Here is a 17,544-nt window from a genome sequence, read left to right on the forward strand (position 1 = left end):
ACTCGGCTATTTATATTTTCTGTTCATTCTGAGTTTCATTTATTTATTGATGGGGATTTGTGGTAGTTTTACGCTTGGATGATTACTTGACTTCATTTCTGCCCATTTTTGGCTTAATGGAGCTCTTTTCTTTTCTTTGAAAAGAAAAGTACTTTTGTGGAAAAGGTTTTTTTAGATGAATTTCTGTTCGTTTTTTATTGACAAATCATTTTCATGAATTTTTTTTTTTTTTTTATATCTTTTCGTTTTTTTTCTATAAGAATCCATAGTTTCGCCTAAGTGTGGGGATTTGACATGCCCAATATCCCTAGAGACATAGTTGCTGGACCGTCCTACTATGCTGAACAAAATAGTTGTCTCAAAATTTTGACTGGATGTGTTTGGGAAATAAATCGGCTTGAGAGACAGGCTATCTCTTTTTCTTTTTCCTCTTAGAAAGGACCCTACAACTTTTAATTTTGAATCGAATTAGCTTCTTCAAATGTTTCAATGATATTTCTAGCTATTAAAGAGTGGTGCTGCTTGTGATATTGCTTATATGACTTTTTGAAAACCTGCATGTATACAGTTCTTTCGTTTAATTGGAACACCCCCTAAACACTTCCTAGAATCTTCACCTTAATTCTCTTAGCGTCATTAGTTACAGTAACTGTAGTTGTAGTACAAAAAGTATACACATAATGCCTTCTGGCTATAGTTCAAAATCCCCCACAACTTACTCTTAAAGATCTAACTTAATAATATAAGTTCCTCTTGAGATATTGCTTTGTCACCTTTTTGAAAGTTTACATGCTCATAGTTTGTTTTGATTTATTTCAACGTCCGCCTAAATATTTCTTATATTTAATTGCTGCAGACATTGTTATATTCTGTTTGGACTATTGGCTACAAAATGGCTGTCTCACAATTTCGATCGAATGTGTTTGGGGAAAAGAGGATATCAGGGAGAGGGGGGTTATTTCCACTCCATCATGCTTGACTCTTAAAATAAAACTAGAACTATGCATTTCCAATCAAATGAGCCTCCTCTAAAGTTCACAAGACCACCTCTTCATAAAAACCTTAAATCCCCCGGGACATAACTTAAAACCCTTATCCCCATACTTTGATGGGTTGTGTCAACCCCAAAGGCCGTGTTATTAGATCTTAGGACTATTTCTGAACAAATGGCTATCTTAAAATTTCTATCGGAAGCATTGGGGGAAAATATGACGTGTGGGAGGGCTATAGCTGCCCCCCGATATATTTGACTCGAAAATGGATCTGATTTCCAATCCAATGAGCCCCCTTCGAAGTTTTCACGACCACCGTTTCCATAAAAACCTGAAACGCCCTCGTGGCGTACCTTAAAACCCTTGCCCTGAGGACTGTGGGGGGGGTCTCATCCTCAAAGACATCATTTCTGGACTTTTAAACTACGTCAAACAAAATAACTATCTCGAATTTTGACTGGAAGTGTTTGGGGAAATGATTGGCGGGGGGGGGGGGGGGGGTTGGTTCCCCTCCAATCACTTATGACTATTAAAGAAGGCACTAGCCCTTTCAATTAACAACCAACTGAGCCCTTTTCGAAATTTTTACGACAAGAAATGGCCATCTCAAAATTTCTATCACATGTGTTTCGGGAAAATACGACGTGTGTATGTGTGTGTGTGGGGGGCTATTTGCCCTCTGATCACTTCGACTCTTAAAAAGAGCACTATAACATCTGATTACCAATCCAATGAGCCCTCTTCGAAGTTTATACGACCACAATTTCTATAAAAACCTTATATGCCCCAGGGCGTAACTTACAACCCTTATCCTGAGGGTTATATGGGTGAGGGGGATTTATCCTCAAAGACATAATTTCTGGACCTTTCAACTACACTGAACAAAATGGCTATCTCAAATATTATGATTGAATGTGTTTGGGGAAATGATTGGTGCACGGGGGGTGTGGGGTTGCTGGACGACCTCCAATCACTTTTGACTGTTAAAAAGACCATTAGAGCTTCTGATTACCAATTAACTGAGTCCCCTCTGAGGTTTATACGACCACCCTTTCTATAAAAAACAACTTTATAACCCCACAGGGCATTACTTACAACCCTTGCTCTGAGGGTTGTGGGGGGGGGGTTATTCTCAAAGTCATAATTTCCGGACCTTAAAACTACACTGAACAAAATGGCTATCTCAAAATTTTGATTGGATATGTTTGGAGAAGTGATTGACGTGGGGGAGGGGGAGCTGGTTGCCCTCCATGAACTCTTTTGAAGTTTCTATGACATTTCCTTCTATAAGAAGTGCCCTGGTCTAAAAACAATATACATTGTGCCCACATCGCTCTTACTTAAGCAGCGCTATCGCTCTGCCTATTTTGTCTTGAGATGACATTTTGTCTTGAGATTTCAATTTTAAAGCACTGGAAGTACCGATTAGACAAGGTAAGCCCCCCCCCCCTAAAATTCAGGCTATGGGCGCCCATGAACGACCCCCTTTATCAGGGGTGGTTATTTGCACATAAGACAACTCCCTGGAATCAGGATAACCCCAGAGCTGTTCATATGGTTGGTTGCGCCAGGGGAAAAACAGCGCTGTCCTCCCGACTCAAATATAAGCAAAAAATCCGAATCAAAGTGAAAAATTTGATCAAGTGGGCAATCTCCCAGTCGCGGCGCCTCCTTCCAGCTGCGGGGCCTGGGCAGCTGACCTGGTTGCCCCCCTCTTTAGGAACGGACTTGATGACCATGGGATGAATAACCGGTTGCTTCACTATAAACCAGACTTTTTGGTTCGATCTTTTTACTTTATTATTTTCCAGGGTTTAAATGGCCGTTTGGTTTTTGCCATTGCAGCTGCTGCAATTGGATCAGGCTTTCAGCATGGTTACAATATTGGTGTGGTTAATGCGCCAGGAAAAGTAAGTTTTAATTTTATTATTAGATTAATTGATCTAATTTCCAAAACGGTTGCTTGTTTTTTTTAAATCTTCCAGTAAATTACAGTTTGAATCCTGCACTTTAAAAAAAAAAGAATGAAAACTAAAATTTTAAATCGTTACTATACTTTTAGCGGACTTTTCATGGGTATAGGAGTTATTAATGAAATAAAGATAAGTTTAAATAAAAACATAGAATTAAAAATAGAGAATTTATTTATGTGTAAGCATACATGTATGGGCATAGTTGTCACAACGGTGATTTCAAAAGGCTCACAAAGACGATAACAATATAGAGAGTACGAATTCAAACTTTCGGGCTGATTGGCTGGAAAACATTTTTGACTAGTTTTTTAGTAGAAAAACCAAAATGAATATCCTTCGACAAGATAATATGCATAGATAATTATCTAAATTGAGGCGAAAAAGAAATTTTTTATGCCGGAACTCGTACGAAGGCTAGTGGGGAAAGTGAAATGGAGATACAATGTTCAACAGCAAGATGTTTTCCGTTGCCTTAGAGTTTAATAGCATTTGCTTTAGTCTAGACTTGTGCTCGGAATTTCCAGAATGATACCTATTAAGCTACCTAATTTTGAATTAAAATCTAATTCAAAAATCTTGGCTGAAATCAGGGGCGAATCACCAGCATTTTTATTGGGGGAGAGGGGGGGGGGGTGGCAAGAAGGGTCCATATTTTGATAGTCAAAGGGCACGGGATGTATATATTTTTTTTCTCCGCATTATTGGGGGCAACTCCCCCCCCCTTGCCACCCCAACCCCCCTTGGGGGTTATGTGGGAGGATCTTTCCATGAAGGAAGTTTTCATGGGGGAAGGGACATTGCTATGAAGGGGACGCCGGACTTCCCAACATTGTTTAAAAAAAGATCAGAAATTTAATATAAAAAAATCAGTATTTCAACTGCAACAGCAGCAACATCGAAACTTTAAACGAACAGAAAATATTACATATATGATTGGGCTCACCCCGTAGTCAATGCCTCGCTCTTTAAGCCAAAGATTTTTAGTACTTTCATAAGAGCTATTTATTCTAATTAACGGCCTTTGTGATTAAGAGTAGAACCCCCTTATTGAATACGACGCGAACACATGTGCTGCCATCTACAATTTAGTCTAACTCCGTACAAACACCATATATGGACATAGCCTCCCTAGGGGAAATGGATTTCTGAAAAATTGATTGCGTAATCGAGGGGAGAGAATTTCCGAGAAATTGATTTGTTTGTGTTTGTCCAGGAGAATTTTCCCCGGGTGAAGTTTGCACATGAGCTTTCTAGGTCAATTGATTTGTTGGTGCTCGTCTCGGAAAATCGTCTTCAGGTGAAGTTTATTAATATCTGATGGATGATGTCAAGGTCGATTGATTTGTTGGTGATCGTCCAGGAGAATTGTCTCCGGGCGAAGTTTATTAATGTCTGACGGATGATGTCAAGGTTGATTGATTTGTTGGTGTTCATCCCGGAGAATTGACCCCGGGTGAGTGTTTTGATCTTAGAGATGAAGAGATTAACGCGGGAAATGGTTTCCTAGGAATTTCAAATGTGACAGCGCAGGAATGTCAAAACAAAAGGAACACGCTGAAATTACGTTTAGAGATTATTTGGGTGAAACCGTTTTGAGACATTTTAGAAGATGATTTGAGTGAAACAGTTTGATGCATTTTAGAAGATGATTTTAGAAGATGATTTAGAAGAGGATTTGAGGGTGAAACTCTGTGGTCGTTATAATACACAAGTTCCATTTGAACAGTCATGTGAGGTCCCCTACCCCAATAACCCCCCTACCCCAGTCCCAAAGGGCCCTCTACCCCAACCCCAAAGGGTCCTCTACCCAACACCAAGCAATACTTTTCAAAAGGCATTTCAGAGCAAGTTCTTTTTTTAATGACCCTCCTAAACCCATTTTACAAGTTCAAGCATCCATCTTTTTCACCCAAAACTTTACTTTACAGCTTTTTGGATACCTCAACACCAAGCAATACTTTCAAAAGGCATTTCAGAGCAATTTCTTTTCTTAATGTCCCTCCTAAACCCATTTTACAACTTGAAGTACCCATCCTTTTTCACCCACAACTTCACTTCACAGTATTTTGGATACATCAACACCAAGAATTACTTTCAAAAGGCATTTCAGAGCAAGTTCCTTTTCTTAATGTCCCGCCAAAACCCATTTTACAACTTTAGAGATCCATCCTTTTTCATCCAAAATTATAACTCACAGCTTTTTGAATACCTCAACACAATGCAATACTTTTCGAAAGGCTTTTCAGAGCAAGTTCTTTTCTTAATGTCCATCCTCAACCCATTTTACAACTTGAAGCATCCATACTTTTCACCCACAACTTTACTTTACAGCTTTTTGGATAACTCATCTCCAAGCAATACCTTTCAAAAGGCATTTCAGAGCAAGTTCTTTTCTTAATGTCCCTCCTAAACCCATTTTAGAAGTTGAAGCAAACATCATTTTCACCCACAACTTTACTTTACAGCTTTTTGGTTACCTCAACACAAAGCAATACTTTTCAAAAGACATTTCAGAGGAAGTTCGTTTCAAAATGTTCCGTTCAATACCTATTTTACAACTTGAAGTACCCATCCTTTTCACCGAGAACTTTACTTTACAGCTTTTTGGATACCTAAACACCCAGCAATAACCTTCAAAAGGCATTTCAGAGCAAGTTCATTTCTTAATGTCCCTCCTAAACCCATTTTACAACTTGAAGCATCCTTGCTTTTCACCCACAACTTTACTGTACAGCTTTTTGGATACCTCAACACCAAGCAATACTTTTCAAAAGGCATTTCAGAGCAAGTTCTTTTCATAATGTCCCTCCTAAACCCATTTTACAAAATGATGTACTCATCCTTTTCACCCACAACTTTACTTTACAGCTTTTTGGATACCTCAACACCAAGCAATACTTTTCAAAAGGCATTTCAGAGCAAGTTTTTTTAATAATGTCCCTCCTAAACCCATTTTACAATTTGAAGCACCAATCTTTTTCACTCAAGACTTTACTTTCCATCTTTTTGGATATTTCAACACCAAGCAATTCTTTTCAAAAGAAATTTCAGAGCAAGTTCTTTTCATAATGTCCCTCCTAAACCCATTTTACAAGTTGAAGCATCCATCCTTTTCACCCACAATTTTACTTTACAGCTTTTTAAATTTTTTCTTAAAAGTAACATTTTTTGATTGTGATAAAAACTTTTCTGTCAGAAGTAGAAAATTCTTCTTGAAATTAAAAAAACTACTTAACAAAGTAACAACATTTTACCTTAAAACTAACTTACTTTTACTGAACAAACACAAATTTCTCTTAGAAATAAAAATATTCGTCACTGACAACATTGTTTCTGTTCGAACTAGCAAGTTTTCTACCAAAGATACCAAATTTTTCACTTCAGTTCAGATTTTTCTCAAAGAGATGAACAAATTTAAAATAATGTTCCAAATTTTTCATAGAAGATAGAAAAGTTCAAGTTCACTTCTGAATTTTACCAAAGAACACAATTCAATTCTAATTTCTCCAGAGAAAATGCAAAATCTTCCACTCCAGTTGTAAGTTCACCAAGACATAAAGAAATTTAAAGTTCTGTTCTAAATTTTTCCATAGTAGATAGAAAAAGCTATACCATAGCTGCGAATATTTGCTATGAAGATAAAAAGTTCTACTTCAATTTTAAATTTTCTCAATGAAGTGAAGGATAGTTCAACTTTGATTCTGAATTTTCCCAATAAAAAGAAATAAGCTATTGATCAATTCTATTTTTTCCAAAATCATATAAAAATTTCCCACTTCAATTCAGATCTTTCTCAAAGAGATGAAAAAATTTAAAATACTGTTCCAAATTTTTAATAGAAGATAGAAAAGTTCAAGTTCTCTTCTGAATTTTACCAAAGAACACAATTCAATTCTAATTTCTCTAGAGAAAATAAAAAGCTTCCACTTCAGTTTTAAGTTCACCAAGACATAAAAAATTTAAAGTTCAGTTCTAAAATTTTCCGTACAAGATAGGAAGTTATACTATGATTGTGATAATTTTCCATGAATATAAAAAGTTTCACTTTAATTCTAAATTTTCTTAAATTAAGTTCCGACTTTTCACAAAGAGATGGAAAATTTAAAGTTATGTTCCAAATATTTTCCCGGAAGAAGAAAAGTCCCAAGACATAAAAAATTTAAAGTTCACTTCTAAATTTTTCCGTAGAAGATAGGAAAAGTTATACTATGATTGTGATTATTTTCCTTGAAGATAAAAAGTTTCACTTTAATTCTAAATTTTCTTAAATTCAATTCCGACCTTTCTCAAAGAGATGAAAAAATTAAAAGTTCTGTTCCAAATATTTTCCCGGAAGAAGAAAAGTTCAACTTCGATTCTGAATTTTCTCAATGAAAATGAAATAAGTTATTGATCAATTCAAGACATAAAAAATTTTATGTTCAGTTCTAAATTTTTCCGTAGAAGATAGGAAAAGTTATACTATGATTGTGATTATTTTCCATGAAGATAAAAAGTTTCACTTTATTTCTAAATTCTCTTAAATTCAGTTCCGACTTTTCACATAGAGATGAAAAAATTTAAAGTTCTGTTTCAAATTTTTCATAGAAGATAGGAAAAGTTATACTTTGATCGTGAATATTCAAGTTCTCTTCTGAATTTTACCAAAGAACACAATTCAATTCTAATTTCTCCAGAAAAAATAAAAAGCTTACACTTCAGTTTTAATTTCACCAAGACATAAAAAATTTGAAGTTCAGTTCTAAATTTTTCCATAGAAGATAGGAAAAGTTATACTATGATTGCGATTATTTTCTATGAAGATAAAAACTTTAAATTTAATTCTAAATTTTCTTAAATTCAATTCCGACTTTTCTCAAAGAGATGAAAAGGTTTAAAGTTCTGTTCCAAATTTTTTCCCGGAAGAAGAAAAGTTCAACTTCGATTCTGAATTTTCTCAATGAAAATGAAATAAGTTATTGATCAATTCTATTTTCCCAAAATAATATAAAAAGTTTCCACTTCAGTTCAGATTTTTCTCAAAGAGATGAAAAAATTTAAAATACTGTTCCAAATTTTTCATAGAAGATAGAAAAGTTCAAGTTCTCTTCTGAATTTTACCAAGGAACATAATTCAATTCTAATTTCTCCAGAGAAAATAAAAAGCTTCCACTTCAGTTTTAAGTTCACCAAGACAAAAAAAAATTTAAAGTTGTTTTCTAAATTTTTCCATAGAAGATAGGAAAAGTTATACTATGATTGTGATTATTTTCTATGAAGATAAAAAGTTTCACTTTAATTCAAAATTTTCTTAAATTCAGTTCCGACTTTTCTCAAAGAGATGAAAAAATTTAAAGTTTTGTTGCAAAAATTTTTCCGGAAGAAGAAAAGTTCAACTTCGATTCTGAATTTTCTCAATGAGAAAATAATAAGTTATTGATCAATTCTATTTTCCCAAAATAATATAAAAATTTTCCACTTCAGTTCAGATTTTTCTCAAAGGGATGAAACAATTTAAAATACTTTTCAAAATTTTTCATAGAAGATAGAAAATTTCAAGTTCTCTTCTGAATTTTACCAAAGAACACATTTCAATTCTAATTTCTCCAGAGAAAATAAAAAGATTCCACTTCAGTTTTAAGTTCACCAAGACATAAAAAATTTAAAGTTGTGTTCTAAATTTTTCCATAGAAGATAGGAAAAGTTATACTATGATTGTGATTATTTTCTATGAAGATAAAAAGTTTCACTTTAATTCAAAATTTTCTTAAATTCAGTTCCGACTTTTCTGAAAGAGATGACAAAATTTTAAGTTCTGTTCCAAATATTTTCCCGGAAGAAGAAAAGTTCAACTTCGATTCTGAATTTTCTCAATGAAAATGAAATAAGTTATTGATCAATTCTATTTTCCCAAAATAATATAAAAATCTTCCACTTCAGTTCAGATTTTTCTCAAAGAGATGAAAAAATTTAAAATACTGTTCCAAAATTTTCATACAAGATAGAAAAGTTCAAGTTCTCTTCTGAATTTTACCAAAGAACAGATTTCAATTCTAATTTCTCCAGAGAAAATAAAAAGCTTCCACTTCAGTTTTAAGTTCACTAAGACATAAAAAATTTTAAATTCAGTTCTAAATTTTTCCGTAGAAGATAGGAAAAGTTATACTATGATTGTGATTATTTTCTATGAAGATAAAAAGTTTCACTTTAATTCTAAATTTTCTTAAATTCAGTTCCGACTTTTCTAAAAGAGATCAAAAAATTTGAAGTTCTGTTCCAAATATTTTCCCGGAAGACGAAAAGTTCCACTTCGATTCTGAATTTTCTCAATGAAAATGAAATAAGTTATTGATCAATTCTATTTTCCCAAAATAATATACAAATTTTCCACTTCAGTTCAGATTTTTCTCAAAGAGATAAAGAAATTTAAAATACTGTTCCAAATTTTTCATAGAAGATAGAAAAGTTCAAGTTCTCTTCTGAATTTTACCAAAGAACATAATTCAATTCTAATTTCTCCAGAGAAAATAAAAAGCTTCCACTTCAGGTTTAAGTTCACCAAGACATAAAAAATTTAAAGTTCAGTTCTAAATTTTTCCGTAGAAGATAGGAAAAGTTATACTATGATTGTGATTATTTTCCATGAAGATAAAAAGTTTCACTTTATTTCTAAATTCTCTTAAATTCAGTTCCGACTTTTCACATAGATATGAAAAAATTTAAAGTTCTGTTCCAAATTTTTCATAGAAGATAGGAAAATTTATACTTTGATCGTGAATATTCAAGTTATCTTCTGAATTTTACCAAAGAACACAATTCAATTCTAATTTCTCCAGAGAAAATAAAAAGCTTCCTCTTAAGTTTTAAGTTCACCAAGACAAAAAAAATTTAAAGTTCAGTTCTAAATTTTTCCATAGAAGATAGGAAAAGTTATACTATGATTTTGATTATTTTCCATGAAGATAAAAAGTTTCACTTTAATTCTAAATTTTCTTAAATTCAGTTCCGACTTTTCTCAAAGAGATGAAAAAATTTAAAGTTCTGTTCCAAATATTTTCCCGGAAGAAGAAAAGTTCAACTTCGATTCTGAATTTTCTGAATGAAAATGAAATAAGTTATTGATGAATTCTATTTTCCTAAAATAATATAAAAATTTTACACTTCAGTTCAGATTTTTCTCAAAGAGATGAAAAAATTTAAAATACTGTTCCAAATTCTTTATAGAAGATAGAAAAGTTCATGTTCTCTTCTGAATTTTACCAAAGAACACAATTCAGTTCTAATATCTCCAGAGAAAATAAAAAGCTTCCACTTCAGTTTTAAGTTCACCAAGACATAAGAAATTTAAAGTTCAGTTCCAAGTTTTTCCTTAGAAGATAAGAAAAGCTATACTATGATTTTGATTATTTTCTATGAAGATAAAAAGTTTCACTTTAATTCTAAATTTTCTTAAATTCAGTTCCGACTTTTCTCAAAGAGATTACAAAATTTAAAATTCTGTACCAAAAATTTTCACGGAAGAAGAAAAGTTCAACTTTGATTCTGAATTTTCTCAATGAAAATTAAACAAGTTATTGATTAATTCTATGTCCCCAAAATAATATAAAAAGTTTCCACTTCAGTTCAGATTTTTCTCAAAGAGATGAAAATATTTTAAATACTGTTCCAAATTTTTCATAGAAGATAGAAAAGTTCAAGTTCTCTTCTGAATTTTACCAAGGAACATAATTCAATTCTAATTTCTCCAGAGAAAATAAAAAGCTTCCACTTCAGTTTTAAGTTCACCAAGACAGAAAAAATTTAAAGTTCAGTTCTAAATTTTTCCATAGAAGATAGGAAAAGTTATACTATGATTGTGATTATTTTCTATGAAGATAAAAAGTTTCACTTTAATTCTAAATTTTCTTAAATTCTGTTCCGACTTTTCTCAAAGAGATGAAAAAATTTAAAGTTCTGTTCCAAATATTTTCTCGGAAGAAGAAAAGTTCAACTTCGATTCTGAATTTTCTCAATGAAAATGAAATAAGTTATTGATTAATTCTATTTTCCCAAAATAATATAAAAATTTTCCACTTCAGTTCAGATTTTTTTCAAAGAGATGAAAAAATTTAAAGTTCTGTTCCAAATTTTTCATAGAAGATAGAAAAGTTCAAGTTCTATTCTGAATTTTACCAAAGAACACATTTCAATTCTAATATCTCTAGAGAAAATAGAAAGCTTCCACTTCAGTTTTAAGTTCACCAAGACATAATAACTTTAAAGTTCACTTCTAAATTTTTCCTTAGAAGATAGGAAAAGTTATACTATGATTGTGATTATTTTCTATGAAGATAAAAAGGTTCACTTTAATTCTAAATTTTCTTAGATGCAGTTCCGACTTTTCTCAAAGAGATGAAAAAATTTAAAGTTCTGTTCCAAATATTTTCCCGGAAAAAGAAAAGTTCAACTTCGATTCTGAATTTTCTCAATAAAAATGAAATAAGTTATTGATCAATTCTATTTTCCCAAAATAATATACAAATTTTCCACTTCAGTTCAGATTTTTCTCAAAGAGATGAAGAAATTTAATATACTATTCCAAATTTTTCATAGAAGATAGAAAAGTTCAAGTTCTCTTCTGAATTTTACCAAAGAACACAATTCAATTCTAATTTCTCCAGAGAAAATAAAAAGATTCCATTTCAGTTTTAAGTTCACCAAGACATAAAAAATTTAAAGTTCAGTTCTAAATTTTTCCGTAGAAGATAGGAAAAGTTATACTTTGATTGTTAATATTCTTCATGAAGATATGGAACTCCACTTTAATTCTGAGTTTTTTCGAAGAAGTGCAAAATTTACAAGTTCTCCTCTGAATTTTCTTAGAGAAGAGAAAAAAAGTTAGCGCAATTCTGAAATTTACCGTTGAAAAGGATAAATCTTCCATTTCAGTTCATAATTTCTCAAAGACATAGAAAATTTAAAGTTCAATTCTAAATTTTTCCATAGAAGATAGGAATGGTTATACTATGATTGTGATTATTTTCCATGAAGATGAAAAGTTTCACTTTATTTCTAATTTTTCTTAAATTCAGTTCATTCATCTAACCTCCAAAAACAATAGGTTAGTTTAGGTATAAATAAATATTAATAAATAATTAGAAACATTTCTCCATGTTTAAGTTAGGTTAGGTTAACTTATCATGAGCGCTCATGATAAGCTAAGCTAACCTAACTTAAACATGGTAAAAAGTCGACCTGGGGGTGATTTTTCTGCTATATTAAATTAGGTTAGGTTAGGTTAGGCTAGATTAAGTTAGGTTAGGTTAAGTTAGGTTAGGTTAGCCTACGTACGCGCGCGGACGTAGGCTAACCTAACTTAACCTAACCTAACTTAATCTAGCCTAACCTAATTTAATCTAGCCAAAAAATCCCCCCGAGGTCGACTTTTTACCATGTTTAAGTTAGGTTAGGTTAGCTTATCATGAGCGCTCATGATAAGTTAGCCTAACCTAACCTAACTTAAACATGGAGAAATGTTTCTAATTATTTATTAATATTTATTTATACCTAACCCAACCTTTTTTTTTGGTGGTTAGATGAATGAACTGAATTTAAGAAAAATTAGAAATAAAGTGAAACTTTTTATCTTCATGGAAAATAATCACAATCATAGTATAGCCAGTCCTCTCGTCAACGTTAAAATTGATACTTTAACTTTAAATTTTTTATAAAATTGAGAAAATTTGAATTGAATAAAAGCTTTTTCTTTTTTATTGGGATATTTCAGAATTTCGAAAAGTTTGGTCTATCTTCTTTATTAAAATTATTAATAGAACTTTTACATTTTAAACTTCTTCGAGAAAACTCAGAATTAAAGTGGAGCTCCATATCTTCATGAAGAATGTTCACAATCAAAGTATAACTTTTCCTATCTTCTACGGAAAAATTTAGAACTGAAATTTAAATTTTTTATGTCTTGGTGAACTTAAAACTGAAGTGGAAGCTTTTTATTTTCTCTGGATAAATTAGGATTGAATTGTGTTCTTTGGTAAAATTCAGAAGAGAACTTGAACTTTTCTATCTTCTATGAAAAATTTTGAATAGTATTTTAAATTTCTTCATCTCTTTGAGAAAAATCTGAACTGAAGTGGAAAATTTGTATATTATTTTGGGAAAATAGAATTGATCAATAACTTATTTCATTTTTATTGAGAAAATTCAGAATCGAAGTTGAACTTTTCTTTTTCCGGGAAAATATTTGGAACAGAACTTTAAATTTTTTCATCTCTTTGAGAAAAGTCGGAACTGAATTTAAGAAAATTTAGAATTAAAGTGACACTTTTTATCTTCATAGAAAATAATCACAATCATAGTATAACTTTTCCTATCTTCTACGGAAAAATTTAGAACTGAACTTTAAATTTTTTATGTCTTGGTGAACTTAAAACTGAAGTGGAAGCTTTTTATTTTCTCTGGAGAAATGAGAATTGAAATGTGTTCTTTGGTAAAATTCAGAAGAGAACTTGAACTTTTCTATCTTCTATAAAAATTTGGAATATTATTTTAAATTTCTTCATCTCTTTGAGAAAAATCTGAACTGAAGTGGAAAATTTGTATATTATTTTGGGAAAATAGAATTGATCAATAACTTATTTCATTTTCATTGAGGAAATTCAGAATCGAAGTTGAAATTTTCTTCTTCCGGGAAAATATTTGGAACAGAACTTTAAATTTTGTCATCTCTTTGAGAAAAGTCGGAACTGAATTTAAGAAAATTTAGAATTAAAGTGAAACTTTTTATCATCATAGAAAATAATCACAATCATAGTATAACGTTTCCTATCTTCTACGTTAAAATTTAGAACTGAACTTTAAATTTTTTATGTCTTGGTGAACTTAAAACTGAAGTGGAAGATTTTTATTTTCTCTGGTGAAATTAGAATTGAATTGTTTTCTTTGATAAAATTCAGAAGAGAACTTGAACTTTTCTATCTTCTATGAAAAATTTGGAACAGTATTTTAAATTTTTTCATCCCTTTGAGAAAAATCTGAACTGAAGTGGAAAATTTGTATATTATTTTGGGAAAATAGAATTGATCAATAACTTATTTCATTTTCATTGAGAAAATTCAGAATCGAAGTTGAACTTTTCTTCTTCCGGGAAAATATTTGGAACAGAAGTTTAATTTTTTCATCTCTTTGAGAAAAGTCGGAACTGAATTTAAGAAAATTTAGAATTAAAGTGAAACTTTTTATCTTCATAGAAAATAATCACAGTCATAGTATAACTTTTCCTATCTTCTATGGAAAAATTTAGAACTGAACTTTAAATTTTTCATGTCTTGGTGAACTTAAAAGTGAAGTGGAAGCTTTTTATTTTCTCTGGAGAAAATAGAATTGAATTATGCTGTTTGGTAAAATTCAGAAGAGAACTTGAACTTTTCCATCTTCTATGAAAAATTTGGAACAGTATTTTAAATTTTTTCATCTATTTGAGAAAAATCTGAACTGAAGTGGAAAATTTTTTTAATATTTTGGGAAAATAGAATTGATCAATTACCTATTTCATTTTCATTGAGAAAATTCAGAATCGAAGTTGAACTTTTCTTCTTCCGAGATAATATTTAGAACAAAACTTAAAATTTTTTCATCTCTTTGAGAAAAGTCGGGATTGAATTTAAGAAAATTTAGAATTAAAGTGAAACTTTTTATCTTCATAGAAAATAATCACAATCATAGTATAACTTTTCCTATCTTCTATGGAAAAATTTAGAACTGAACTTAAAATTTTTTATGTCTTGGTGAACTTAAAACTAAAGTGGAAGCCTTTTATTTTCTCTGGAGAACATAGAATTGAATTGTGTTCTTTGGTAAAATTCAGAAGAGAACTTGAATATTCACGATTAAAGTATAACTTTTCCTATCTTCTATGAAAAATTTGGAACAGTATTTTAAATTTTTTCATCTTTGAGAAAAATCTGAATTGAAGTGGAAAATTATTATATTATTTTGGGGAAATAGAATTGATCAATAACTTATTTCATTTTCATTGAGAAAATTCAGAAACGAAGTTGAACTTTTCTTCTTCCGGGAAAATATTTGGAACAGAACTTTTAATTTTTTCATCTCTTTGAGAAAGGTCGGAATTGATTTTAAGAAAATTTAGAATTAAAGTGATACTTTTTATCTTCAAGGAAAATAATCACAATCATAGTATAACTTTTCCTATTTTCTACGGAAAAATTTAGAAGTGAACTTTAAATTTCTTATGTATTAGGACTTTTCTTCTTCCGGGAAAATATTTGGAACAGAACTTTAAATTTTTTCATCTCTTTGAGAAAAGTCGGAACTGAATTTAAGAAAATTTAGAATTAAAGTGAAACTTTTTATCTTCATAGAAAATAATCACAATCACAGTATAATTTTTCCTATCTTCTATGGAAAAATTTACAACTGAACTTTAAATTTTTTATGTCTTGGTGAAGATAAAACTGAAGTGGAAGCTTTTTATTTTCTCTGGAGAAATTAGAATTGAATTATGTTCTTTGGTAAAATTCAGAAGAGAACTTAAACTTTTCTATCTCTTATGAAAAATTTGGAACAGTATTTAAAATTTTTTCATCTCTGAGAAAAATCTGAACTGAAGTGGAAAATTTTTATATTATTTTGGGAAAATAGAATTGATCAATAATTTATTTCCTTTTCATTGAGAAAATTCAGAATCGAAATTGAACTTTTCTTCTTCCGGGAAAATATTTGGAACAGAACTTTAAATTTTTTCATCTCTTTGAGAAAAGTCGGAACTGAATTTAAGAAAATTTAGAATTAAAGTGAAACTTTTTATCTTCATAGAAAATAATCACAATCATAGTATAACTTTTCTTATCTTCTATGGAAAAATTTAGAACTGAACTTTAAATTTTTTATGTCTTGGTGAACTTAAAACTGAAGTGGAAGGTTTTTTATTTTCTCTGGAGAAATTAGAATTGAATTGTGTTCTCTGGTAAAATTCAGAAGAGAACTTGAACTTTTCTATCTTCCATGAAAAATTTGGAACAGTATTTTAAATTTTTTCATCTCTGAGAAAAATCTGAACTGAAGTGGAAACTTTTTATATTATTTTGGGAAAATAGAATTGATCAATAACTTTTTTCATTTTGATTGAGAAAATTCAGAATCGAAGTTGAACTTTTTTTCTTGCGGGAAAATATTTGGAACAGAACTTTAAATTTTTTCATCTCTTTGAGAAAAGTCGGAACTGAATTTAAGAAAATTTTGAACTAAAGTGAAACTTTTTATCTTCATAGAAAATAATCACAATCATAGTACAACTTTTCCTATCTTCTACGGAAAAATTTAGAAGTGAACTTTAAATTTTTTATGTCTTGGTGAACTTAAAACTGAAGTGGAACCTTTTTATTTTCTCTGGAGAAATTAGAATTGAATTGTGTTCTTTGGTAAAATTCAGAAGAGAACTTGAATATTCACGATTAAAGTATAAGTTTTCCTATCTTCTATGAAAAATTTGGAACAGAACCTTAAATTTTTTCATCTCTTTGAGAAAAGTCGGAACTGAATTTAAGAAAATTTAGAATTAAAGTGAAACTTTTTATCTTCATGGAAAATAATCACAATCATAGTATAACTTTTCCTATCTTCTACGGAAAAATTTAGAACTGAACTTTAAATTTCTTATGTCTTGGTGAACTTAAAACTGAAGTGGAAGCTTTTTATTTTCTCTGGAGAAACTAGAATTGAATTATGTTCCTTGGTAAAATTCAGAAGAGAACTTGAACTTTTCTATCTTCTCTGAAAAATTTGAAACAGTATTTTAAATTTTTTCATCTCTTTGAGAAAAATCTGAATTTAAGTGGAAAATTTTTATATTATTTTGGGGAAATAGAATTGATCAATAACTTATTTCATTTTCATTGAGAAAATTCAGAATCGAAGTTGAACTTTTCTTCTTTATGTCTTGGGACTTTTCTTCTTCCGGGAAAATATTTGGAACAGAACTTTAAATTTTTTCATCTCTTTGACAAAAGAAATATTCACAATCATAGTATAACTTTTCCTATCTTCTATGGAAAAATTTAGAACTGAACTTTAAATTTTTTATGTCTTGGTGGACTTAAAACTGAAGGGGAAGCCTTTTATTTTTTCTGGAGAAATTAAAATTGAAATGTGTTCTTTGGTAAAATTCAGAAGAGAACTTGAACTTTTCTATCTTCTATGAAAAATTTGGAACAGTATTTTAAATTTTTTCATCTCTTTGAGAAAGATCTGAATTAAAGTGGAAAATTTTTATATTATTTTGGAAAAATAGAATTGATCCAATAACTTATTTCTTTTAATTGAGAAAATTCAGAATCGAAGTTGAACTATTCTTCACATCTTTGAGAAAATTTTAAATTGAAGTAGAAATTTTTATCTTCATTGAAAATATATGCAACTATGGTATAGCTTTTTCTATCTACTATGGAAACATTAAGAACAGAACTTTACATTTCTGTATGTCTTGGTGAACCTAAAACTGGAGTGGTAGATTTTGCATTTTTTCTGGGGAAATTAGAATTGAATTGTGTTCTTTGGTAAAATTCAGAATTGAGCTTGAAATTTTC

At 30.4% G+C, this 17,544-nt stretch overlaps 1 protein-coding gene across 3 annotated transcripts in view; it reads left to right on the plus strand.

Moving 5' to 3' along the window:
- LOC148949609 (solute carrier family 2, facilitated glucose transporter member 1-like) overlaps positions 1-17,544 on the plus strand; it is a 229,399-nt gene that overhangs the window by 161,187 nt on the left and 50,668 nt on the right. For 2 of the 3 annotated variants that reach the window (XM_089093629.1, XM_089093631.1), the window contains one exon: positions 2,804-2,902. In XM_089093629.1, coding sequence (XP_088949755.1) covers positions 2,804-2,902 — 99 coding nt within the window. Of the gene's footprint in view, positions 1-2,801; positions 2,903-17,544 lie in introns of all 3 variants that reach the window. The other variant, XM_089093630.1, reaches the window with a different exon arrangement.

Source organism: Artemia sp. Qi Xiang Cuo, chromosome 8 (genome assembly GCF_049724085.1).
Source record: "Artemia sp. Qi Xiang Cuo chromosome 8, ASM4972408v1, whole genome shotgun sequence".
NCBI lineage: Eukaryota > Metazoa > Arthropoda > Branchiopoda > Anostraca > Artemiidae > Artemia > Artemia sp. Qi Xiang Cuo.